Here is a 25,299-nt window from a genome sequence, read left to right as displayed (position 1 = left end):
AAACGCTTTTAAAAGATTTTTAAAAAGAGTTTTAAAAGGTTTTTTAAACACCTTTTAAATGCTTTTACAAGGTTTTTTAAAGTATTTAAAAGGTTTTCAAAATGTTTTTATAAAGGTTTTTAAAAGTTTTTTAAACACCTTATAAACGTTTTTAAAAACTTTGTAAAAGGTTTTTAAACACCTAGGTTTTTAAAAGAGTTTACAAGGTTTTTAAAAGGTATAAATTTCAAAAATTTGGCGGGAAAAATTTTCGATTTTGGCGGGAAAACTTTTTATTTTTGGCAGGAAACTTTTTCTTTTTTGGCGAGAAAATTGTTCATTTTTGGCGGGAAATTTTTTTTTGATTTTGGTGACTGTACATTCTTGTTATTCAAAGAAAATGTAATTTGGTCATTTTGTACATAAACAGAGATAGTTTTAAAAATGGTCAATATGAAGGAATATTTAAAAAAAGGGACATGGAAATCGGGTATTTTTGAAAATAGTCTATGAATATGGTAGTGTTTTTTTGTACCACTAAGCACACATGTCTACTAGACATTGGTAGTATATCAAGACAAAACCATCACATAACAAACATTTTTCATTAATGACGTATTAGGAGTTTAGGACCTTCTCATCTTAGTAACAAGAGAAACCTCCTTATATGGATGTATCTTCTCAGCTGCTCTACCATGGACCTTAAAATCTTGACGTCTTGTTCGTAACTCTACCTCTTCCTTCTTTCCAGCATGTGATTCCATGTGATTAGGCATTGTAAGCTGAAGATCTTCGATCTCAAACAGATTCTCTGTCAATTCTTGAGTTGCTGATCTCACTCTCGCTGATCTCCTTCGTGACTGCCTCCTGTAACATAACGATAAGACACTACAACGCATAGTGAAACATGAATTTAAAGGGTTAATGTGAAAACCTTTTGGTTTCAGATTTCAGTTTTTCTGCCTCGATCTTGTGTTCAGTAGATGCTCCTAAGGCTATTGATAAAACCATCAAGGAATATATAAGATCAATCAGTAGTAACAATAGTTATAGGCTAAACAAGAAGATGATGAGATATATAAATACATACATTTGCTTCTGATAAATCGCCTTCTGTTTGGTACAAAAGGTCTCGGTGACGATGATGAGTCTTCGTCCGTTATATATAACACATTCTCACTTGTTAGTGTATTTCTCTGTTGTGAGTTTTCGCCTCTCTGATTTGAAAGTGTGAATTAATATCGTCAATACACATCCAAATAAAAACTTGATGAAAAATTAAGTGAAACAGCAAAACATGTTCAAACCTCAAGTTCACAACATTTATACTTTAAGAGAGCATCTTTGCAAGTAACCTCGTGGTGCAATGCTTTCACCTGAAAAATTATCTAATCTTACACAAAGCAACTCCAAAAACATATGACCTGAGAGAGTTTATGGTTTTATTTCACCTTGGTTTTGGCTAAAATGATCTCCTGCAAACAATTTTTTTCACTGATGAGACTCTATATCGAAGAGAGAATCAAGAAAACGAAGGGGACAAGGAATCTTACGCCTAAGAATTGGGAATTTGATTGAGAAAGTCTCCAATTCTGAACTTGCAATTTCTGTATACCTTCACGTAGATTCCGCAATTCGTATTGTTAAAGAAAATAATATTTTCTTGGTTACCAAAAATGAAGCTACATAGAACAAAAGGATACTCTCTTTCCTCAAGAAGCTTAACCAATGTTATATTCTCCTGTAAAATCACATTCAGTAAATGAAAATTTTTATTAAAAAAAATGATAGAGAATTTAAAGTATGCACAAGGATGAGAAAGTAACCTTCATTAGCCGGTTTACATGTTCACGCGATTCGGGACAAGTATTAAGCTCTTCGTGAGACTGAGAGTTAGTGATATCAGAGAGACTCTGCCTCATATTGTAACGAAATGGTGATCTTTTCATCATCCTCTCAGTTCTTGATACTTAATTTCATAAAAGTAAAGAACACAACAAGAGTTGTAGTCTGAAGGAGACTCAAGTTTCAAAAATTGAAACAAATGCCAGAAAGTAAATAAAAGCAGACACGTTTTGTTTGTTCAAAACAAAGAAGAAGATTCTTTTTTTTTGAAAATTGCAAGAGAGAAAAAAAAAAAAGAGAAAAGTTGAGAGGGAAACGAAGAAGGGAGCCAAAAGAAAATATATATTCAAAAGAAGAGAAAGTGGTTTTTGAAAAAGTTGGTTTGGAGTGAGGTTCGTTGTGGGTTGTGGCAACGGCTCTCCGAAGCAAAAAAGACCTGAAGAGTTTAGTTACCTTCTAGCAGTATACTAAGACCTTAAATAGTAGCAGCCTGTTCTTCCAACAAGCTAAATAAATCACATTGAACTGGTGAAGTCTGATTCTGTATGATTTGGAAACAATATGAAATTATAAATTATTGTAAACATCATTCGTGCATTAAGCGTCTGTAGTCCAACGGTTAGGATAATTGCCTTCCAAGCAATAGACCCGGGTTCGACTCCCGGCAGACGCATTTTTCTTTTTGATTTTTTTTATAGGCTGATTAGTGTATGGGCCGAGGCAGGCTCTACAAGGCCCTTTTGTGGCATATTTCTTTTTTCCCTTCTCCTTTTTTTTGGTTCTGTATGTTCTTTTCTTATTCAACCAGAAGAAAAAGGTTATTGATTAGAAAAAACGTTTTACAATGTTTTTTTTTTTTGCATCGAATAACTTATATTGATCAAGAATCAAAAAAAAAAAAAGTTAACAGAACCATTGAGGCCGATTCAATCAATCTGAGCAAAAAAAAAAAAAAAAACTTTATACAACCTTTTCTATCTAAGACCTAATTGATTGATTATAAGAGCATTTAGTAAAAGAGAAACATATATATTTAAATTATCATACCAGTTATTTTAATGTACTGTCATAGTGTCATTTGTTTTTGAAGGCGATAAGGTATATTAGGTCTTATTCGAACAAAAGTTAACTTAAAAATCAAATAAATTTAATCAGGTATACATTTTTATTATTAATGAAAAAAATTCTAATTTTCATTTGAAAAGATTCAACATACGTCAACTAATTAGAACATTATTTTGGAATGATGATTACAAGGTAATACCCAATTTGGAGTAATGTATGTAGGATGTTGAGCCAAACAAAAATAATGAAAACATTATCTTGATGCATATCCACAATTGCAATATGTTCGATTAATACATCAAACTATTGGAGTAATGAAGGTATGCGACGCTCGGTATTTAGGAGATACTTAACCAGTATGACGTTAACCAATTATTATTTTTTAGTAAACAAAACTTTAATATATCGTATTTTGTGTTTCTTCTTCTTCTCCATTCCTATTTTCTCCATGGCCGACCGTGACCTTTTCTCACTTTAATTTTCAGAGGTGGCTGCACTGAGAAACTACTAAAATGAAGATGGATACGGAGGGTGAAAATGAATTAGGGCTACTAAATCCATATGGTCAAGCTTGTTTTTGTTTCCAATTTAATTTTCAGATTTCAGAAGAAAACAAATTCCCAAATACCCAGTCATCAATTTCTTTTACAGATCTGATTCGCAAATAACCACAACTAGCAACCACAGCAGAGAAGCCAAGCGCTGCTCCATCGATAACTCAGACCCTCCACGAAGATCTGGGAAAACCCAAGCCAAGAGTAAAAAGAGAAAAAAAAAAAACTAGATCTAAATTGATTGAAAAGGAAGAAGAAACAAAATATAATAATTCTTTGTTCATTAAAACATAAAGGTCGTTATTAGTTGTTTTTTTACATCATCGCATAAAAGTTGTTATTATCCTAGCGGTTAAGTAGTTCGTCTAATGGTAGTTGTTCGCAGGTTCGATTCCATGCTTTTATTACTTTTTTTAAAGTCAGATTCGCCTGACAGCGAAATTAACATAGTTACTAATTAACTACGTTTTTTATAATTAAGCACAAAATTCAAGTCCATGTATGTAATGCAAATATTTTAAGAGTCAATGTATGTTTCCGTAGTCCGATGTATAAATCAAACATATTGGAATTGTTCACGTATGAAAAAGCCGGTTTTTCACTAAGTTGTTCGAAAAGGACAGTAAACATTAACATTTACTTATAGATTTGCGTATTGAATTATCTTCTTTTATTATTCTATTTGTTACTCCAATGACAAAAATTTATAATAGTGATTTTAAGAAATTTTTAAGAATAAATTTTGCTTTTTCTAAAATTAAGAACTTCTTCACTTTTTTCCCTCCAATGCTAGAATTCCTAATTGGGTTCTTAAGATTTTTTTATTTATTTTATGAAACAATATGTAACAAAACTAACGATTTTGTGAAACAATATGCCAGAAAGATACTGTCTATAAGATTTGAGTATGTCTTGTTTGTGGTCAAACTGAATCAATGATGTAGCCTGGGCTGAAAAATAAAAGGAAAGACGGAACAATGGATTACTTGAGCAAACCAGTCTACGCCACCTTTACGAGCAAACCAATGGCCACTAAGCACATGCCGATTATCTCCATTCCTTGACTGAGGCAGAACCATGGGATGTAATTTGTCCCTCCCACCACCCTTGTTCTGTAGACCAAGTAAACAAATAGTGTTATAAATCAAACTTCAAACGATGATGCTTATGAAGTAAATAAAAAATGAAATCGTTGGCTAAGAGACATGATACTCCATCAACAGCTCAGCAAGCTCTCGCTCTTCCACACTCGAATTTTTGAAAAATCTGATTAACAAAACACCAAACAACTGAGTAATCAACACACTGCAACAAACGCAAATCCAGATTCATTAGATACTCATTAAGTTTTTTAAATCCTTCTGTTTCTAATCAAAAAAAAAAAAGGAGTCATTTACATATAGAAACACCAATAAAGTTTAACTAGATTCAACAATTAAAAAAAGAATCAATAGAGACAAACCTGAAAGTCATTCTGGATTTGGTTCACCGAATTCACAGATGGTGACCACCGAATTGTTTAGGTTTCTCCATAGAGAGAAAGAAGTTGCAAATCTGCAGGCAGCCGTCCCGCCTGAGTCGCTGAATTGGAGAGATTCGTGATAAAGAGAGTTTGGAGAACTAAGATAATGTGAAGAAATTTCTTTTAGTTTCTTATTGAGTACTCTCTTAAGTTTATACAAAGATGATAGCACTCTATTTATACATAGGACTGAGAAAATGTAACCCTAATCATTTGAATACTTGTCATCATCACAAAGGAGATTAAGGGCATCAAATGTATTCTTCGTCCCTATCTGCAGTTATTTGTGACAGCTCATTGCTTTTGCTTTAGCAATGGCTTGACTGCAGGAAGCTTCCTTCGTTACTTCCTTCTTCTTATTTGACTGTGTCTTTGTAGCAGGCTTGTTGGGCTTCGTCATTTGAATTTTATTGGGCTTCACCAAATCTATATTCTTACTCTTAAAAACCTTTGTTTCCAAAACAGGTTTTGACTGTTTCTTCCTTATACTCCCCTGCAAACTTAGTGTGGGTGGCAAGACCACACCATGTTTGTTCCATAGCTCAGCAAAAGGTTTAAGCGGAAGTGACTTTGTAAATATGTCAGCAATTTGTTGATGCGCTGGCACATGCTTCACAACCAAAGCTCCCAAAGCTAATCTTTTGCGAACATAGTGATAGTGAGTTTCAAAATGCTTTGTCCGAGAGTGGAAGAATGGATTGGCGGCAAGGTATATGGAAGAGAGGTTGTCACCATAGAGCTCTGGAGTATCTGGTTGGGGAATGCGTAAATAGCAAAGCATGTTATTGATCCAAGCTAACTCTGAAGTAGTGTCAGACAATGATATGTACTCAGCTTCGGTCGAACTCTTGGAGACTGAAGACTGTCGTTTTGAGGACCAATAGATAATATTGTTACCAAGAAATGTGCAGTAGTCTGCTGTTGACCGTCTTGTTTCTTTGCAGTCATAATGGCTACTGTCACGGTAGGCGCTTAGCTTGAAATCAGTATTTTTATTAAAAGAAATGCCCATCTTATTTTTATATATCTGAGGATTCTTTTGAGCAAGTGAAATTCAAAGATGGTTGAAACATGCATTTTTCGACAGACAAAATTTACAGCAAACTGGATATCAGGTCTTGTTAAAGTGAGATATTGTAATTTCCCAACCAAACTCATGAAGTAAGTTGGGTTGGAAAAATATTCCTTCTGATGTGGCACTTGGTTGAGTTGTTCTAGCAGAGGTGTAAACATTGGAGCACAATTAAACATTCTAGCGACTTTGAGAAGGTCCTCAGCATATTTCTGTAGTGAAAGAAACAGACCATCTTCATTATGTGTGGCTTGTATTCCCAAGAAGTATTGGAGTTTTCCCAGATCTTTCATTTTGAAGGTTTGATTCATATTGTCCAAGAGCTTGTTGAGAAGATTTGGGTTGCTTTTGACACTCTGGTTTGCACAGAGGTTTAAACAGAATTGTTTTGGCCACATATGACACAAAAGTGCCCTAATCTTTTCGGTCAAGGGATCTTGACAGATCTCCATAGTTAAGTGAGCTTATGCTGGAGTAGTATCAGGATGGGTAACCTTTTGGGAAGTCACTGTCGGAACTGTGCGAGTGAGGACAAAACACAAAGAAAGATCATGTGGTAATTTGTAGGGACTATAACAAGTCTTTAAAAACCTCCCGGGCGTAGCAAATCGACCGTCGAATATAGATGGGCTCATGGGCCTAGTGAAAGGACGTGAGACCCATTAAAGAAAACGGGCCCATGGACTGGGATTGGATATGGGGCCCACTAATAGGTGGCGGTCGGGGGGTTACATTTATATGAGTAATGACCAAATCATACACATAGAGCAGTAGCAGAATCATGTCGGATCCTCTATCATATATGAACAGAGAAGGATCATGCATGTTATAAAAGAAACCAAATTCCAGTAAGAATGTACTAAACTTATCATTCTAGGCTCTTGGTGATTGTTTGAGTCCATAGAGGGATTTATGAAGCTTCCAAACATGATTTGGTTTGGTCTTGTCAACAAATCCTCGTGGTTGGAACATGTACACATCTTAAGTGAGATCACCGTGTAGAAAAGCGTTTTTAACATCCAACTGCTTCAGTTCCCACTGTATTATTGTGGCTGCATGAAGAACTAGACGTTTAGTAATGGTTCTTACAACTGGATTATAGGTTTCAAAATCAACTCCTTCTTCCTGATGAAACCCTTTAGCCACTAGTCTAGCCATCAACCTATATAGGGAACCATCTGCCTTGAGTTTTGTTCGAAAACCCCATTTATATCCAATGTTATTCATATTTGGTTCAGGTGGTACCAGCAGAACGTGTTTGTTTCTTTACAGTTATCAATCTCTTCAGTCATTTTATCAGTTCATCCCTCTTGATTCTTTGCCTATTTTACTGTATTGGGTTCTGGATGAGAGGTTTTAAGAGTAAGTAAGGCCTAACGGGGATAAGGCTTTCGCACTCCTACTTATGATCTTGTCTTCATTGGATGCGTTGACTGAGAGCTTTGGTTCTCCCTTTGGTACGTAAGAATCATTGCAGTTTTTGTTGATATTGTGTCTTCATTTTAATGGGACTCTGATCCAGTTGGCGTAACAAGAGCATCATCACCAATATGGACAAATTCGTTGCTTGTTATACGCTCAAGGCACTCTTGAACCACCGCAGGATTTTCATTGGAAAGTGTGAAAGAGCTAAAGTTATGGGAGCTCATATAGACGTTGTGCGACTCAAAGGAGGAAAATCATCATCCAAAACAGGTTTTGACTTCGTTCAGGGGGTGAAGGAGCTTGACTCTGAGCAGGCGGTGTTTGATGAAACTGGAAGCTTTGTTGCCATGCTTGCATAAGCTTTGATCCTCCTTCGTTACGAAGATGTTGATATACATCAGAGAATGGAAACTCAGTTTCATTGAATTGAATAGAACATGTCGACTGATATAGATTCTTCCTGTAGGTGGATATAAACACCTATAGCCTTTGTATTTGATGTTGTATCCCAAGAAGACACATCGGAGGGACCTTGGATCAAATTTGTTTCCACCATAGTCCCTGAGAGTTGGATAGAAAGTCCAGCCAAATGTCCTCAAAGCTATGTAACTTGGAGGGGCTTTATGGATCTTCTCATGGGTACTTTGATTTTCAGCAGTAGTAGGAAGAATATTTCTCAGGAAATTTTGTGTAAAGAAAGCTTCAACTCAAAATTTATGAGGAACTTTGCTGCTGAACATCATGGAAAGACCCAGTTCAGTAATATGTCTGTGTTTCCTCTTTGCAAGACCATTATGCTGAGGAGTGTAGGGGTAGGAAATGAGTTGATGTATTCCACACTGACTCAGATGGTTGGGAAACGATTTGTTTGTGAACTCACCACCACCATCACAATGAAAATTTTTTATTTTGCAGCTAAACTGATTTTCAACAAGCTTCTGAAATTTGCAGAATGTTGAATAAAAATCTGATTTATTTTTCAATGGATAAAACCCCTGTTTCAAAATGTGGCCGCCGCGGCCGCTTAGGCGCCGGTTAATCGGTCGACGGCAAAGCTCCGCCGCGAGTTTACTCAAATCGGAGTAAAAATCGGGAAAAAAAAACTTTTTTTGTCTGTTTTGATCAAGAAAAGTATGTTATAACTCAGATCTAACAACTCAAAATCAGACTTCCAGGCTTCGAACTCGGGTTAATTAACCCATAGGCTCCTTCACAAACCACTAGACTACATTCAGATGTTGGAAATATGTTACAGTTTAAACTTATTATAGATATATGTATATAAAACCCCTAAAACTAGTCCCCGATTTTCCGATTAATCGCTAGGCCCTCCCCCACCGCCCGACTAACACCTAGCAATTTTGAGAACGGGGATAAAAACAACAGTATCTAGACTAATTGTCAATAATATCTGAAGCCCTGACCATATGTAACAGGAGAAGGACTCCAAAGATCACAATGAATCCTTTCTAATGGCCCAAACTGAGAATCTGAAAAAGGAAGATGCTTACTTTTCTTAAGATGACGTCCCTCACATATCTACTTGGTACTTTTATTGATAACAATGGCTTTATTCTTCACTAACTGCTCCAAGATCTTGATGTTAGGATGTCCAAGACGTCTATACCACACCACATCAAACGCTGCATGTTGTCTTGATGAGTAGAATGCTTGGAACGGTGGATCCTTGAGCGCATACAGTCCATTATGATGTCGACCCAGAGTGAGAAGCTTCTTTGTTGCCTTTTCCTTAATAAGAACCTCAACAGCATCAAACTCAATGGAGTAAGGATAATTTCTTGAAAGATTAGAAACCTACAACAAGGATTTTGCAATTCCATGAACTACTAGAACATTTTTAAGTCGTAGATTACTTGATGTTGTTGGTAGAATAATAGAACTAGTGTGTGTGATAGGCAAGAAGTTTCCATCTCCAAACATGATAGTGTCACTACGAGCGTATTGACATGATTGCAAGTGACCCAGAGAACTAGTGACAGTGCGGTGTAACGTCCCGACCGCCATCTCTTAGTGGGTCTTATGTCCAATCCTAGTCCATAAGCTCATTTTCCTTAATGGGTCTCACGTCCTCTCACTAAGCCCGTGAGCCCATCAATATACGATGGTCGGTTTGCTACGTCTGGGAGACTTTAAAGACTTGTTACGTTCCCTACAAATCACCACATGATCTTTTCCTGTGTTTTGTCCTCACTCGCACAGTTCCAACAGTCACTTTCCAGAAGGTTAACCATGTTGAGACTACTCCAGCATAAGCACGCTTAACTGTGGAGTTCTCTCAGGACTCTTGACCGAAAAGATAAGTGCACTTTGGTGACATAGGTGGCTAAATCAATTCTTTTAAACCTCTCTGCAAGTCTCTGAAACTAGGGTGTCACAATTCAGTGTAGTGACCCTCACTACAGGGTAAAATCCTAATAAGAACCCCTTACCAAAGGACATGAAAATAACTTAGAAAGAAGGCAAGGGAAGAAGATAGAAGAATTATTGAAGAAGTGTAGAGGAAAGGTTGATGGTTCGATAATTGGCCAATGTCCAATGCCGGATGCGCCTACCATCGAGCCAAAGGATGGATGATCGACAGAAACAAGTTTTCATTCGATGGAAAGTCTTAAAAAGTCCAAGGAAGAAGAAGGTTCGAGCTAGAAGAAGGAAGTCCGTGTACCGTACCATATACCATGGACCGTACCACGTACCAAATTGCGTACCACGTACCATTGGCTGTACCGCGGTACCATTGACCGACGAGACAAAAATCTGGAAATTGTGGGTGTTTGTCTAAAGGCGCATGAAAAATTCTTTGTCTTGTCTGCCCAATATAATTTCATGCTAAATTAAAAGGGAGACAAAATTTACCTTTACGCCACTTGTTAAGTCTTTGGCTTGGATGCGGAACCTGCAATGTCGCATGCATGGACGAAGTGGGGGACAAGAAAGATTCCTCCGCCAAGTGTTGCACGTCTTTACCAAGTGTTGGTTGTGTTGCCAAGTGTTACGCTTCACTCCGCCAAGTGTTGTACATGCAAATTTCTCTCGCCATTTGTCCGCTTAAGTAAAAGAAGAAGAGGACATGTGTTGATCATGCAATTGCATGTAAATCTCGCCCATCTCACTATATATACACGCCCACTCCTTTCATTTTTCAACTAAGGAAGAAGAGAGAGAAAGGAGAGAAAAGAGAGAAGAAGGAAGAGAGCAAGATCAAGACTATCGAACATCTAGAGGGTTGCTTCGAGAAGGAACTCGTTGCAACCAAAGAGCTGTTCAAGGATCTGAAGTGCTGCTGAGAGAAGAACGTCACCTAGAGAATCTGACCACTCAGCCTAAGAGATCGCCGGTTTTTCTGTGAGTTCAGGCACATTTCACCGAACTAGATGGAGACTAAAGACTTCCATCTAGTAAACGGTTTGCATGAGCATATTTTTGCATTTTTACTTGAATTTCTTGCTTGATTTTTTTGGTTAAATGCATGTGCAGGAGAGGTTAAAAATTGGTTAGGATACTTAAAAACTTATGTGTTATAAAAACCATATAAACTCAAGGTATCGACATTAAGGGTCTTAATGCATGGCATTTGGGACAGTTAGTCCGACCGGCCATAAGCGTATTAAGACTTGGGTATGGCTGTCCTCATGGTGAATTCGTACCATCATGCAGCCTCGTTCATCTCCTAATGTTATGGGTTGCATGAATGGCACGAAGAGCTCGGAGGTTAGTGGGCTCGCTACCCTGGCTGAAGCTGTCTACATAACGGTGTGGCATTAAGTGATGTTCCGGTTGCATGCCTTTGTGGTTGCAGCGCGGGTGTTCACATATGTGATGAGGGGAGGAAGCATACTAGGCCAATAAATGAAAAACTTGTTTAAAATTGTATTTCTTTATTTCAAGTTTAATTGAGGTTGCTTTGATTGCTTGCTAGATTTATTTGCTTAGCTCATTATCTTCTGCATGCTATCTCTGATTGTTTGTTGATTGCTTGAGTGCTTGTGTGATTGTTGCTTGCTTGCTTGATTGATTGTCATTTTGGGGTTTGGGGTTGGGGTAAACTAATGTTGTACAGGGAACACTGAAACTCACTAAGTAATCTTAGATTACTTATGATAATATTTTGTCTTGCAGGAAACCCTAGAGGGAATAAGAAGACGTGGTGAACGATAGGAACCCAAAATAGATTTGTGTGTATTTTTGTAAAATCAAGTATATTTTATTATGTACCGATCTTTGGCACTAGGCCTTATCCTCGAACTATATTATCTTTTTGGTAACCGTTTATAATAAACTCCTTATATATATTAATACATTCAGGTATCTTTTAATCATGCGAGTCTTAACTGATATAGACTTTGTCCAAGTCGGCTCAACACATGGGATGTTGATATGTTACGGTTTTGACTCACTTTGACCCCGTTTATTTGATAGTTTTGTAGTTGTTTGAGTCCTTTTCAGGTTATAATAAGAGGCTAGGAAGCTAAAAGCAAGGATTGGAACAGCAGGAGCAATCGGAGCAGAAAGGAGTTGAATTAGAGCAGAAAAGCTGATTTTAGACCCAGGAGCACATGCTCCCGATTTCCGAGCACATGCTCCCAACTCTACGGTTTCATGACGACACGTGGCAAGCATCTAGGCGCCGATTCCCTGCCTAATTCCCCTTATTTTAGGCGATCCTTTGTGAGAGAAAGAAGGCTGAGATAGTTTTTTAATAGGGAGACTTGAATTTGGAATCTTTCCTTATTTTTCTCTACTAGTATGCTATTTAACCTAGGGTTTTAGGGGTGAGATACTTACCTTTTTCTTTTGGTTTTTGGGGGGAGCGACGTTTTGTGAGGGAGAGGAAGAGCGGCTATGTTAGAGAAGCGATTCTGAACCCTTGTGATTTTTATATTTTTATGCTATTGAATTTCTCATCTATGTTGGCTATTCATTTCTCTATGTCTGAGTAGTTTTCTTTGCTAGATTAGGGGTTTCAAAAGGGGTTTCATGGGTTAGCAACAGAACACAAATAGGGCTTTATATAATCGATTGTCTTCACTATTGTTAGACTTAATGCTTTGGTTGATTTGATCACCCAATCTATGATTCTAGGTTTATCTATTCATCAAAAGTGTAATAGGTTGCTAGAAAACACATTAGTGGGCAAATTATCCTAGACCTGCGAAAGTTGATGTGTAGGTGATTTGTGAACTTATCATTCCTGTTCTTTAATGCTTGTCTGCGATTCTGGGCTCAAACGACAGTTTAGGGTTTATGGACCGTTGAGCATGTGCTCCGGATGTCTGAGCACGTGCTCCGCGTTTCCGCACAGAATCGATCAGATAGAGTTATTGATACCACGACAGTGGATCAATTTATATTTATGTTTGAGTTCTAGACTGGTACTTAATCTATGCCCTGAATAGTTTTTTAGTTGCTATCTCTGAAATTCCCGAGAATTACCCCTGATCTAGTGTTTTGCTTATTGCCTTTTTATACCGTTTAATCGCGTTACTGTTACCAAACAAACCCAACTTTGAATTGTCTTAGCTTGAAATTAAACCAATAGAACCATAGAGTAAAACTTGGTCTTCGTGGGATTCGACCCCTAAGTACTACTTCTTTGCTGTGCACTTGCAGTAGGAAAATAAGGTTTAAAACTCTGTGTATCAAGTTTTTGGCGCCGTTGCCGGGGACCAAATTTTTACCTTTGGTTTTCGGCGAAATTACTAGACTAAGACCTTACTGATTTGTCTTTCTGCTTCTTCTTTGCGTGTGTTTCAGGTGCATGTCAAGAAGATCTACAAGAAGAAACAACACCGAAGAACTAGTTGCTTTGTCAGCCGCAGAGCTCTCTTTGGCAGAAAGAACAAACCGCAAGAACAGAAAGTTTCAATCCGTCAACATGGGTGACAACAGAAACAATGAGGATATGGCTGCCGAGTTGCAGCAACTTCGACAACAATTGGGGCAGTTGCTCCGTGCTCAACACGAAAGAGCCGCGCCGCCACAACCGTCCATTGGGGACAAGGACAACCCGCATGTGTTCTACACCAACCGAGCGGCGATTGTTCCTCCCACCATCCAGAGACAAGATTTTGAGATCAAGCCACAGATGATCTCTCTAGTAAAGCAGCACCTATTTCACGGTCTCCCAGCTGAGATTCCGATGGACCACATCGAGAATTTTAAGGAGATATGTAGCACCACTGGTTCAAATGGGATACCGCCAGACTTTCTGAAGTGGAAGCTCTTTCCCTTCTCTCTTGCGGATAGAGCTTCACGTTGGCTGAAGTCATTGCCACTTGGGTCTCTGACATCATGGGAACCGTGTAGATCGGCGTTTCTGGACCATTTCTACACCAAGGCTAAGACCGCTACCCTGAGGAACAAGATTTCATCGTTCCAACAGCACACTGGAGAAGCCTTCTGCGAGGCTTGGGAGAGGTACAAAGAGTACCGTAGAGAGTGTCCGCACCATGGATTCAGTGATGAACAGATTCTGGGCATTTTCTATGATGGAGTTAACTGGGACTACAGAAACACTCTCAACTCGGCCAGCAATGGGGATTTTATGACAAAGTCTAAGGAAGGAGCATATCAGTTGATTGAGAACCTAGCTGCAAGCTCCAGCAACAAGGCTCCTGAGTATAACAGGTCCGTGAAGGTCAGCAGTGTCGATACGCAAAAGATTGACGAGTTGACAGCCAAGGTGAACCTTCTTCTGAAGGGGAGCCAGAAAACTGTCCATTTTGTCGATGAGACCGGAGACATGCCGCTAGCTCAGGAGATTTGTGATGGAGAGGATGAAACGATGGAGGTTAATTATGTGAGTGGGCAAGGTTTTGTGCAGAACAGGGGTTTGAACCCGAACTACAGAAGCCATCCAAATTTATCCTATAGAAGCACCAACGTGGAGAATCCTCAGGATCAGGTGTATCCGCAGCAAGGAGCTCAGAATCAGATGGGTTATCAAAAAACCTTCTCAAACAACTTCCAAGGCAAACAGTTTGTGCCCACTCAAAACCGTTTCCAAGGGGGGAACCAGCAGGCATATACAAGCGCTCAGCAAGCACTGCCTTTCACCAACCAGCAGTTGGGATGTTCATCTGCTAGCAGCTCTCAGGATGAGCTGAAAAACATGATGCAACAACTCTTGGTGAATCAACAAAAAGCTTCAGTGGAAATCAGCGCTAAGGTCGATACCATGTACAATGACCTTAATGGGAAGTATGAGGCAGTAATGTCACATGTGAAGAAGCTTGATGTTCAGGTTGCACAGACTGCTGAAGCCGTGAAAAGAACTCCTGGGACTCTGCCCGGAAAAGGGGAAGCAAACCCGCGGAACGAGTATGTCAATGCGATTGAGCTAAGGGGAGGAAAGAAGTTACCCCCTAGAGAAGCACCATCCGCTAGGCTTGACAAGGGCAAGGGTATTGCTGAAGAATACCTTCCTCAACATGCTGCTGAGACTCCACCGTTGAGTCAAAAAGAAGCCGAAGCATCCGGCGAGCATGTGCTCCCACCCAGTGAGCACGTGCTCCCGACTCCCGGTCAGACCGTTCCTACTGAGGTACCTCCTGCACGCGTGTACACCCCTATGGTTCCTTACCCTGTTCCTCCTAAGAAGTCTCGCAAGGATTTGGAGGATGCAAAGTGCAAGGAGATGTTGAGAGAATTGACGGTAAAACTACCCCTAGCTGATGCTGTTCAGATGATACCTGCTTTGAAGAGATATGTGAAAGCGTTAGTTTCTGGGAGAGTGTCAGAGGAAGAGAACGTGATGATGGTTTCAAGAGAGTGCAGTGTTGTGCTGCAAAACAAAGTGCTAAAGAAGAGAGATGATCCAGGGCGATTTGTCTTATCCGTGAGAATCGGTAAAATGATTTTTGCAAACTCCCTCTGTGATCTAGGTTCCAGTGTGAACCTTATGCCATATTCAGTGGCTAAAAGGCTGGGATACACGAAGTTCAAGTCTACACGGATTTCGTTAGTATTCGCGGATAGATCCACCAAGCGCCCCATAGGAGTGTTGAAGGATTTACATGTCCAGATAGGGGACACGCTTATACCAGCAGACTTTGTGGTTCTGGAACTTGAAGAAGAACCACATGACCCCCTGATCTTAGGTAGATCATTCTTATGCACAGCTGGTGCGATTATAGATGTGCAAGGGGGAGCGATCGATCTCCAGCTGGGGGATATGATCGCAAGGTTTGAGATGAATAAGCTGCTCAAGAAACCAATGATAGATGGTCAGACTTTTGTGGTTGATGATGGTTCAGAGGTTGCACATGAGGTTACCGATGAAGTTCTCACTCTCGACCCGTTGGAGGTTGCCTTGACAAAGGCAGAGGGTAAGTATGGATTCTTGAATGAGGAAGCTGATGGTTTTACACGCATTTTGGATGCAGGTACACGGTTCCAGCAACTGGTAGCTTACGCCAGCCTAGACGATGAGAACCAATCAGGGGAGGAATCCGCCGAGGGAGCACCTGCTCCGGATTCCAGAGCACATGCTCCGGATTCCGGAGCACATGCTCCGGTAAAGTCAGCGGACGGTCCTTGGAGCGAGTTAAGAGCTCCAAAGGTAGAGCTAAAACCACTTCCAGCCGGGCTAAGGTACGCGTTCCTAGGTCCTAACTCTACATACCTCGTGATAGTGAACTCTGAACTAAACAATGTAGAGACCGCTTTGCTCCTTTGTGAACTTAGGAAGTATAGAAAGGCTCTAGGGTATTCACTAGATGACATCCCAGGAATCTCACCAGATCTTTGCATGCATAGGATACATCTAGAAGATGAATCAATGACTTCGGTAGAACATCAGAGGAGGTTGACCCCGAATATAAAGGATGTTGTTAAGAAAGAGATAATGAAACTTTTAGATGCGGGTGTAATTTATGCTATTTCTGATAGTTCCTGGATTAGTCCAGTTCATGTAGTCCCTAAGAAAGGTGGAATTACAGTGGTTAAGAATGATAAGGATGAGTTGATTCCTACTAGGACAGTTACGGGACATCGCATGTGCATAGACTATAGAAAACTTAATGCTGCGACCCGTAAGGATCATTTTCCTTTGCCGTTTATTGATTAAATGCTTGAGAGATTAGCTAACCATCCTTACTACTGTTTCTTAGATGGCTATTCAGGTTTCTTTCAGATCCCAATCCATCCCGACGATCAAGAGAAGACCACATTCACATGTCCTTACGGCACTTTTGCTTACCGCTGAATACCGTTTGGCTTGTGCAATGCACCAGCGACCTTCCAACGATGCATGATGTCCATTTTCATTGACCTGATTGAGGATATAATGGAAGTTTTCATGGACGATTTCTCCGTCTATGGGAGCTCCTTTTCCGTTTGTTTGTCTAATTTGTGCAGGGTGTTGCAGCGGTGTGAAGACAAACATCTGGTGCTGAATTGGGAGAAATGCCACTTCATGGTCAGAGACGGGATAGTGCTGGGACACAAGATTTCTGAAAAGGGGATTGAGGTTGACAAAGTCAAGGTTGAGGTGATGATGAGTTTACAACCGCCTAATTCGGTAAAAGGGATCCGCAGTTTCCTTGGCCACGCCGGTTTCGACAGACGGTTCATTAAGGATTTCTCCAAGATAGCAAGACCACTTACCCAGCTGTTGTGTAAGGAAGTGAAGTTTGATTTCGATTCTGCTTGCTTGGAAGCCTTTCACACGATCAAAGGAGCTTTGGTTAGCGCTCCGATTGTGCAACCGCCTGATTGGGACCTTCCCTTTGAGGTCATGACTGATGCGAGTGATTATGCCGTGGGAGCGGTTCTGGGACAGAGAAAAGACAAGAAGCTGCACGTGATATACTATGCCAGCCGCACCTTGGATGAGGCTCAGTGCAAGTACGCTACAACCGAGAAAGAACTTTTAGCGGTTGTGTTTGCTTTTGAGAAGTTCCGATCATACCTTGTTGGTTCCAAAGTGGTTGTTCACACTGATCATGCAGAATTGAGGTATCTACTGACCAAGTAGGATGCAAAACCAAGGCTACTCCGTTGGATTTTGTTGCTTTAAGAGTTTGACTTGGAGATTAAAGACAAGAAGGGTATTGAGAACGGAGTTGCAGATCACTTGTCAAGAATGAGAATAGAAGAAGAGCTACCCTTGGATGATAGCCTTCCTGAAAAACATGTTTACTCGATCGGCATCTTTGATCCCGCCGAGCACATGCTCCGCCTGGGAGCACATGCTCCGAAAACCCCGTGCAAAGCAATCGATACCAACAAACAGCCGAGTTTTCCTTGGTTTGGAGAGTATGCAAACTACCTAGCAGCAGAGAAAGAACCTAATGAGTTTGTGGGGAACAAGAAGAAGAAGTTCCTAAAAGACATAAGGCGGTATTTTTGGGATGAGCCTTACCTCTATAGGCATTGCTCGGATGGTGTTTTCAGGAGGTGTGTGACTGAGGAGGAGGTTCCTGGAGTCTTGTTTCATTGCCATAGCTCACCCTATGCTGGACACTTTGCTACTTTCAAAACCGTGTCCAAAGCTCTTCAAGCGGGTTATTGGTGGCCTACCATGTTCAGAGATGCGCAGCGGTTCGTGTCTACTTGCGACACATGTCAGAGACGAGGGAACATCAGTAGGAGGAATGAAATTCCTCAGAATTTCATCTTGGAGGTTGAGGTATTTGATGTTTGGGGAATTGACTTCATGGGACCTTTCCCGAACTCATTCGGCAATGAGTACATATTGGTGGATGTCGATTACGTGTCCAAGTGGGTAGAAGCTTTGGCCAGCCCCAATAATGATGCAAAGACCGTGCTCAAGATGTTCAAGTCGGTTATTTTCCCACGGTTTAGTGTCCCACGGGTAGTCATTAGCAATGGTGGATCGCATTTCATTAACAAGGTCTTTGAGAGTCTTCTCAAGAAGAATGGAGTGAGGCACAAGGTCGCCACCCCCAACCACCCACAAACAAGCGGCCAAGTTGAGATCTCTAACCGGGAGATTAAGAGCATTTTGCAAAAAAACAGTGAACACAACAAGGAAGGATTGGTCTCAGAAGCTAGATGAGGCTCTATGGGCTTATTGAACCGCCTACAAAACACCCCTGGGGACTACACCGTTTCACTTGGTGTATGGTAAGGCGTGTCACCTTCCTGTTGAGCTAGAGTACAGGGCTGCTTGGGCAGTGAAAATGCTGAACTTTGACACTAAGAGCGCCCATGAAAGGAGGAAGATGCAACTGCATGAGCTAGGGGAGATTAGGCACCTCGCCTATGAAAACTCAAAACTCTACAAGGAGCGTACCAAAGCCTACCATGACAAGCGCATCCTCACTAGGACCTTTGCTCCTAATGATCAAGTCTTGTTGTTCAACTCTAGGCTGAAACTGTTTTCCGGAAAGCTAAGATCACGATGGTCCGGACCCTTCACCATCAAGGAGATTAGACCATATGGGGCTGTTGTGTTGCTGGACACAAAAGGAGGAGAATTTGTGGTGAATGGACAGAGGCTGAAGCCGTATCGTGCTGTCTCTGAGCATGCAAGGGGTGAGACCGTCGCCCTAGGCGATCCTCCTACTGCCTAAGGAGCTTTCGAGTCAGGCTAATGACTTAAAACAAGCGATGGGTGGGAGGCAACCCACCAGGTATATATTGCTGAGTTTTTCTTTTTCTTTTTAGGATTTGTTTCTTCTTGTCTCGGTCTCTTTTTGGCTTATTTTCACACCAGAGACGGTGTGAAGTAAGTCCGGGGGAGGGTCACCTATGACATTTGTTTTCTTTATTTTTCTTTTTGTTGAGTCAGTTTGTCATGTGAGTCGAACCAAAACTTATGGGAATTAGGACCGAAATCTGTGATGTTTTTAACCATTTGTGATTTTGACCGTTTTTCCTAGTGACCATTGTTGCAGAACTAAGAGTACAGAGACGAGCTAATACCTCTTCACATTCGGACCCTTCTCCTGGCCAGAAAAGCTTCATCCCATTAAGGTTTCACCGGAAAGACTTAGACTCTACTTTATTGGAATCTAACCGGATTTAAATTCTTCTCGTTTTGGGCATTAGGATAGGGAACGTGTCACATATTCAGGACTTCTTATTCATTTTGCCAATCTTGCTGATCCTGAATAGCTAGCTCATTTTAAGTTAGTACCCACCCCGAGCCTAACCTCCTTTTAAACCATTTGCACTTGTATTTTTGTTTTCTCATTCTGTGCAGCTATGTGCAAAACGGTCGGGGAGAGCAGGACTGACACAATCTCTAACTCGCTCTTGCTGGAGAACCAAAGAGGAAAGAGCCGGACGGACAGAGCACATGCTCCAATCCAGCGAGCACCTGCTCCGAAATTATATACATCCAAGTCCGCGAGTTGTTTTGAGCAGAGAGAGAGCCTAGGATACGGTCCGCATGCTCCAGGGGAAATATCAGAAGAAGATCCCCCATCATCCTTCATATGTTTAAAAAAAAAAAAAAAAAAAAAAAAAAAAACGTTGAAGGATGATGGAAAGGGACCAGAGCTAGTGTTACACACCCCCGAGCATGCGTTGTACCCTGAGGAGAAAAAAGAGGCTGAGTTTGAGAAGATAAGAAGAGGAGAGTGATTAGAGGTTGTGGACATCAATGAGTCCACTCTCCCTTACCATTTTGTGCGATATCCTGCATCTCTTTCGAAGTAATAGTAACCCCTAAACACTCTATAGCTCCACCATTAAAACAGCCTTTTATCTACCAAGCCTCGATTTCACTAGCTTAATGCCCTTAATGAGAAGGTCACGCCAATTTTAATTGAATGTAAAGAGTCTTTGTCTGGAAAGTGATCTTTTTCTGGGTTTGATTGCCAATTATGGTTCTGGTTTTGGAGATGTTTGCTAGAGAAGTTTTTGGTGAGAATCGGTATAGCTTGTTCTAACACATGTGGTCTGCAGGTCATGGTCTACTCACGGTTTCTGAGATTTTTGCGAGTTCCCACCTTGACTCTCTTGGCGCTTGGTTTGAGTTTGTTTGAGGACAAACAAAGATCTATGTCCGGGGGAGTTGATATGTTACGGTTTTGACTCACTTTGACCCCGTTTATTTGATAGTTTTGTAGTTGTTTGAGTCCTTTTCAGGTTATAATAAGACGCTAGGAAGCTAAAAGCAAGGATTGGAACAGCAGGAGCAATCGGAGCAGAAAGGAGTTGAATTGGAGCAGAAAAGCTGATTTTAGACCCAGGAGCACATGCTCCCAATTTCCGAGCACATGCTCCCAACTCTACGGTTTCATGACGACATGTGGCAAGCATCTAGGCGCCGATTCCCTGCCTAATTCCCCTTATTTTAGGCGATCCTTTGTGAGAGAAAGAAGGCTGAGATCGTTTTTTAATAGGGAGATTTGAATTTGGAATCTTTCCTTATTTTTCTCTACTTGTATGCTATTTAACCTAGGGTTTTACGGGTGAGATACTTACCTTTTTCTTTTGGTTTTTGGGGGGAGCGACGTTTTGTGAGGGAGAGGAAGAGCGGCTACGTTAGAGAAGCGATTCTGAACCCTTGTGATTTTTATATTTTTATGCTATTGAATTTCTCATCTATGTTGGCTATTCATTTCTCTATGTCTGAGTAGTTTTCTTTGCTAGATTAGGGGTTTCAAAAAGGGTTTCATGGGTTAGCAACAGAACACAAATAGGGCTTTATATAATCGATTGTCTTCACTATTGTTAGACTTAATGCTTTGGTTGATTTGATCACCCAATCTATGATTCTAGGTTTATCTATTCATCAAAAGTGTAATAGGTTGCTAGAAAACACATTAGTGAACAAATTATCCTAGACCTGCGAAAGTTGATGTGTAGGTGATTTGTGAACTTATCATTTCTGTTCTTTAATGCTTGTCTGCGATTCTGGGCTCAAACGACAGTTTAGGGTTTATGGACCGCCGAGCATGTGCTCCGGATGTCTGAGCACGTGCTCCGCGTTTCCGCACAGAATCGATCAGATAGAGTTATTGATACCACGACAGTGGATCAGTTTATATTTATGTTTGAGTTCTAGACTGGTACTTAATCTATGCCCTGAATAGTTGTTTAGTTGCTATCTCTGAAATTCCCGAGAATTAGCCCTGATCTAGTGTTTTGCTTATTGCCTTTTTATACCGTTTTAATCGCGTTACTGTTACCAAACAAACCCAACTTTGAATTGTCTTAGCTTGAAATTGAACCAATAGAACCATAGAGTAAAACTTGGTCTTCGTGGGATTCGACCCCTAAGTACTACTTCTTTGCTGTGCACTTGCAGTAGGAAAATAGGGTTTAAAACTCTGTGTATCAGATGTCACGAGGGTTGGCAAGCCTAAGTGAAGTTCCAGGTGGACGAAAACGTCACCGACGGACTGGCTAAGGGTCCTAATTTGTTCTTGAACCTCAGTCGGACTGTTGATGATCGTTTTTGAAGTGGCGTTTCGGGGCGTTCTGTGGCTTGTCCGGCCACAAGCCGGTTCAGGGGCGTTACAACGGTAGTATCAAAGCCGAACCCAGACGAGGACGTTGCGATCTGTTAGTAGGGGTAAATTGTGACACCCCGGTTTCAGAGACTTGCGGAGAGGTTAAAAGAATTTATTTGGCCACCTATGTCACCAAAGTACACTTATCTTTTCGGTCAAGGGTCCTGAGAGAACTCCACAGTTAAGTGTGCTTATGCTAGAGTAGTCTCAGGATGGGTGACCTTCCAGGAAGTGACAGTTGGAATTGTGCGAGTGAGGACAAAACACAAGGAAAGATCATGTGGTGATTTGTAGGGAAGGTAACAAGTCTTTAAAGCCTGCCGGATGTAGCAAACCGACCATCGGATATTGATGGGCTCACGGGCCTACTGATAGGGTGTGAGGCCCATTAAGGAAAATTGGCCTATGGACTAGGATTGGACATAGAGCCCACTAAGAGGTGGCGGTCGGGGCGTTACATGCGCGGTGGCACCACTGTCGAAAACCCACTAAGAGGTGGCGATCTATGACATCAATGATACGCATGGAAGCTAAAGTTGCCTGGAGTTGTGGTGACTGATAGGTATTGTCAAAGCAATGTCAACATTTAAACGTTGCATGTCCTTCGTTTCCACAAATCTGACATAAAATTCTGTTGTCAGCAGTATAGTCTGAGGAACCCGAGGATGAAGAAATTTGTTGATGAAATCGTCTACCTCTGGTGGAGTATCCACCTTTTCGTCTAGAGCGTTGTGTTTTTCCTCTTCCTCTGTTGTTGTACGAAGAACCATCGAATCGCTGAGTATTAAACGCCAAGTGAGGTGTAACATTTGTTTCTTCCTTGTAAGACATAAGGCGGTAGTGATATGCAGTTAGACGAGGAATCACATAATCAAGAGTAGGCGACATAGTAGCATCCAACTCAATCGAAGTTTTAATCAGTTCATACTCACGACTTAGACCATTTAGAGCAGCAAGTATTTTCATTCTCTCACTAACAAGACTTCCTGTAGAGGCAAGTTTCTCACAAACACTCTTAAGATCTTTCAAGTAATCTAGCATAGGTTACTCTTTCTTTTACGTATTTTGCAACTTCCGTTGTAGACCAAACAACCTAGCAGACAAGACCTTATTAAAGTGACCAGCCAGGAAATTCCATACCTCTTGAGATGTTGTTGTGTTGATAACCTCAATGAGGATATATTCTGTCAGCGAACTAAGAAGCCAAGCTCTGACAACTTGGTCTAAACGGATCCAGGCATGGTAGGCTTGATTGGTAGTGTTGTCAGCGTTGGTAGTAGAAGCGGGACGTGGAGCGGAGCCATTGATGAACCCTAGGAGCCCCTTGACCACTTAAAAACAACTCGAATTGAGACTTCCAGAGCAAATAGTTTCTTTCTGTAAGCTTAACCGTGACACAATTTGCGATGTTGGTTGTGAATAGAGCTCAGTGGACAACGCCATGGCTCTGATACCATATGGAGAACTAAGATAATGTGAAGAAAGTTCTTTTATTTTACTTATTGGATACTCTCTTAAGTTTATACAAAGATGATAGGAATCTATTTATACATAGGACTGAGACAATGTAACCCTAATCATTTGAACACTTGTCATCATCACAAAGGAGATTGAGGGCATCAAACAGCTCATTGCTTTTGCTTTAGCAACAACCTCAGGAAGCTTCATTCGTTGCTTCCTTCTTCTTATCCGACCGTTGCTCCGTAGCAGACTTATTGGACTTCACCATATCCATATTCCTACTCTTCAAAACTTTTGTTTCCATAACTTGTTTTGACTGTTTTTCCCTATAAGAGGAGGAAGAAAAAGAAACGAAACAACAGTTTTTCCATTTTCTTTAATGGGTTCACCGAATTACTACTCAACACGTCACTGCCTCTTAGAGGTTCTTAAACATCATAAATAAAAGAAAACTCTTATAATTTTCACCATCTATTATTTAATTTTAATCAAAAAAAGAAAAGAGTAAAAACCTTAGCTATAAACCTCTGTTACAAAAGCTCTTATCTTCTACGGTTATTATTCTTTTTTGTGGACAAATTGTCTTCCACCTTTCTAGCGACAAAACATCAGGAGATATAGCTAACTTACTTTACTCATAGCATCATAGCATTACTTTTGTTATTGAAAACAAAATACGATACATATATTTGCACAAAAAGACAGTTGAGAATATGAAAGATCCTTTAAAAATGGATACGGTTGTGTTTGATATTGACGACCCACCAAAAGGTTCATATATGGTGGCTAATGGACCACTTGTCGATAGAAATTTTTCATTTGAAAATATTTAAACTAAATGGACCCACACGGTTTCTAGCAAAATATGTGCGAAATATTATATTACAAAATGTAGAATACCCATAAAAGCCAACTCTCTAACAATACGATCAGGTAGTGTATTGATATTGCTGAAGGTTTATCAGAATTCCTAAAGGAGATCGTTGTAACACAAGACAGTAGACAACCCCCTCATTGTTTTCAGCACAACTGATTTTATGGAGTAAAAACATCCTGAATTCAAACTTGTCAATATTATTAGTACAAATACTAAAAAACATCCTGAATTCAAACTTGTCAATATTATTAGTACAAATACTAAAGTGATTTGTACTAATAATATTTATGTTTTACCATCAAAATTTCAAATTTACATATTACATACTATTAACAACAAAAATTTATCAAGAACAAAAAATAAAATAAATAAATAAATAAATAATTATTTACTAATGTCTAGTTTCTACCGTTATATTTATTATTGTATCTAAGTATACTATTCTTTTTTCTTTATAATGTGTATTTTGTTTCTTTTTAAACTAGATATTATCCTCTTTTCTGATTTCAGTAAAACTTGAGTATTGGGTATTTTGTTCCGGTGATTGTATAAAAATTAAATTAAAAAAATATTTTAGATGGAATTGTGTTGCAGATTTCTTTCTTAAATTATTTTTACTTCATTTTGGAAGCTAAAAGGTAAAAAAAATCAAAATCAAAACTTTGAGGAGTGTTTTGGGAGGATGGTGGGAGAGTGATAATTGTCTTAGTTTCCAATCCTATTTACAACACAGAGTGATAATTTAGCTACTCTGATTTTGAACCTAAAGAGACTATGAACTGAATGTCCAAAATCTTTGATTACGCAAGAAATACAAAAATCCAACCCGAACAGTTTTGCACTCCCAAATTACCAGACAAATACACTTACATTCCTTAAAAGGTAAATAATGCAAACCCACCCTTTTCACACTGAAAGTATATCAAAACTATATATTTTTTACGTACCATCACATCCAATTAGATAATAACATAGGAGTGAATTATTCCATTATATAAACAGTAACCACTTTACTCAAAGTGTCAGTCAAAGTGTCAAAGATATAAAACATT

The 25,299-nt window shown here is 39.9% G+C and overlaps 1 protein-coding gene, 1 long non-coding RNA gene and 2 other non-coding genes across 4 annotated transcripts; 2 read left to right on the top strand and 2 right to left on the bottom strand.

The window, feature by feature from the left end:
* Positions 1 to 415: 415 nt before the first annotated feature.
* On the bottom strand, positions 416 to 4,916 carry LOC104698856 (uncharacterized). Its single transcript, XM_087456092.1, has 9 exons — positions 4,906 to 4,916; positions 4,649 to 4,748; positions 4,430 to 4,555; positions 1,533 to 1,619; positions 1,431 to 1,454; positions 1,287 to 1,355; positions 1,070 to 1,196; positions 914 to 974; positions 416 to 846 (listed from the first exon to the last, which is right to left on the bottom strand). The coding sequence occupies exons 1-9, from the start codon at positions 4,914 to 4,916 to the stop codon at positions 606 to 608; spliced, it is 846 nt and encodes a 281-aa protein (XP_087312218.1). The 3' UTR covers positions 416 to 605.
* TRNAG-UCC (transfer RNA glycine (anticodon UCC)) lies at positions 2,426 to 2,497 on the top strand. The gene has a single exon. It is a non-coding gene; the product is annotated as a tRNA-Gly (tRNA).
* A 5,712-nt stretch (positions 4,917 to 10,628) lies between the features above and the next one.
* LOC147942512 (uncharacterized) lies at positions 10,629 to 12,386 on the top strand. Its single transcript, XR_015558969.1, has 2 exons — positions 10,629 to 10,825; positions 11,600 to 12,386. It is a non-coding gene; the product is annotated as an uncharacterized LOC147942512 (long non-coding RNA).
* Positions 12,387 to 13,829: 1,443 nt separating this feature from the next.
* On the bottom strand, positions 13,830 to 13,936 carry LOC147942511 (small nucleolar RNA R71). Its single transcript, XR_015560576.1, has one exon. It is a non-coding gene; the product is annotated as a small nucleolar RNA R71 (small nucleolar RNA).
* Positions 13,937 to 25,299: the final 11,363 nt, after the last annotated feature.

The sequence above is a fragment of the Camelina sativa genome, chromosome 6, assembly GCF_030686135.1.
Source record: "Camelina sativa cultivar CO46 ecotype springtype chromosome 6, ASM3068613v1".
Taxonomy (NCBI): domain Eukaryota; kingdom Viridiplantae; phylum Streptophyta; class Magnoliopsida; order Brassicales; family Brassicaceae; genus Camelina; species Camelina sativa.
This window is presented reverse-complemented; position numbering and strand designations above follow the sequence as displayed.

What these genes read in the sequence shown, in the direction of transcription:
- LOC104698856 (XM_087456092.1), bottom strand. An exon ending in TCATTTTAGCCAAAACCAAG is followed by an intron (nt 1,356 to 1,430) that starts GTGAAATAAAAC and finishes ATAATTTTTCAG; the next exon opens with GTGAAAGCATTGCACCACGA. An exon ending in GCGATTTATCAGAAGCAAAT is followed by an intron (nt 975 to 1,069) that starts GTATGTATTTAT and finishes TTTTATCAATAG; the next exon opens with CCTTAGGAGCATCTACTGAA.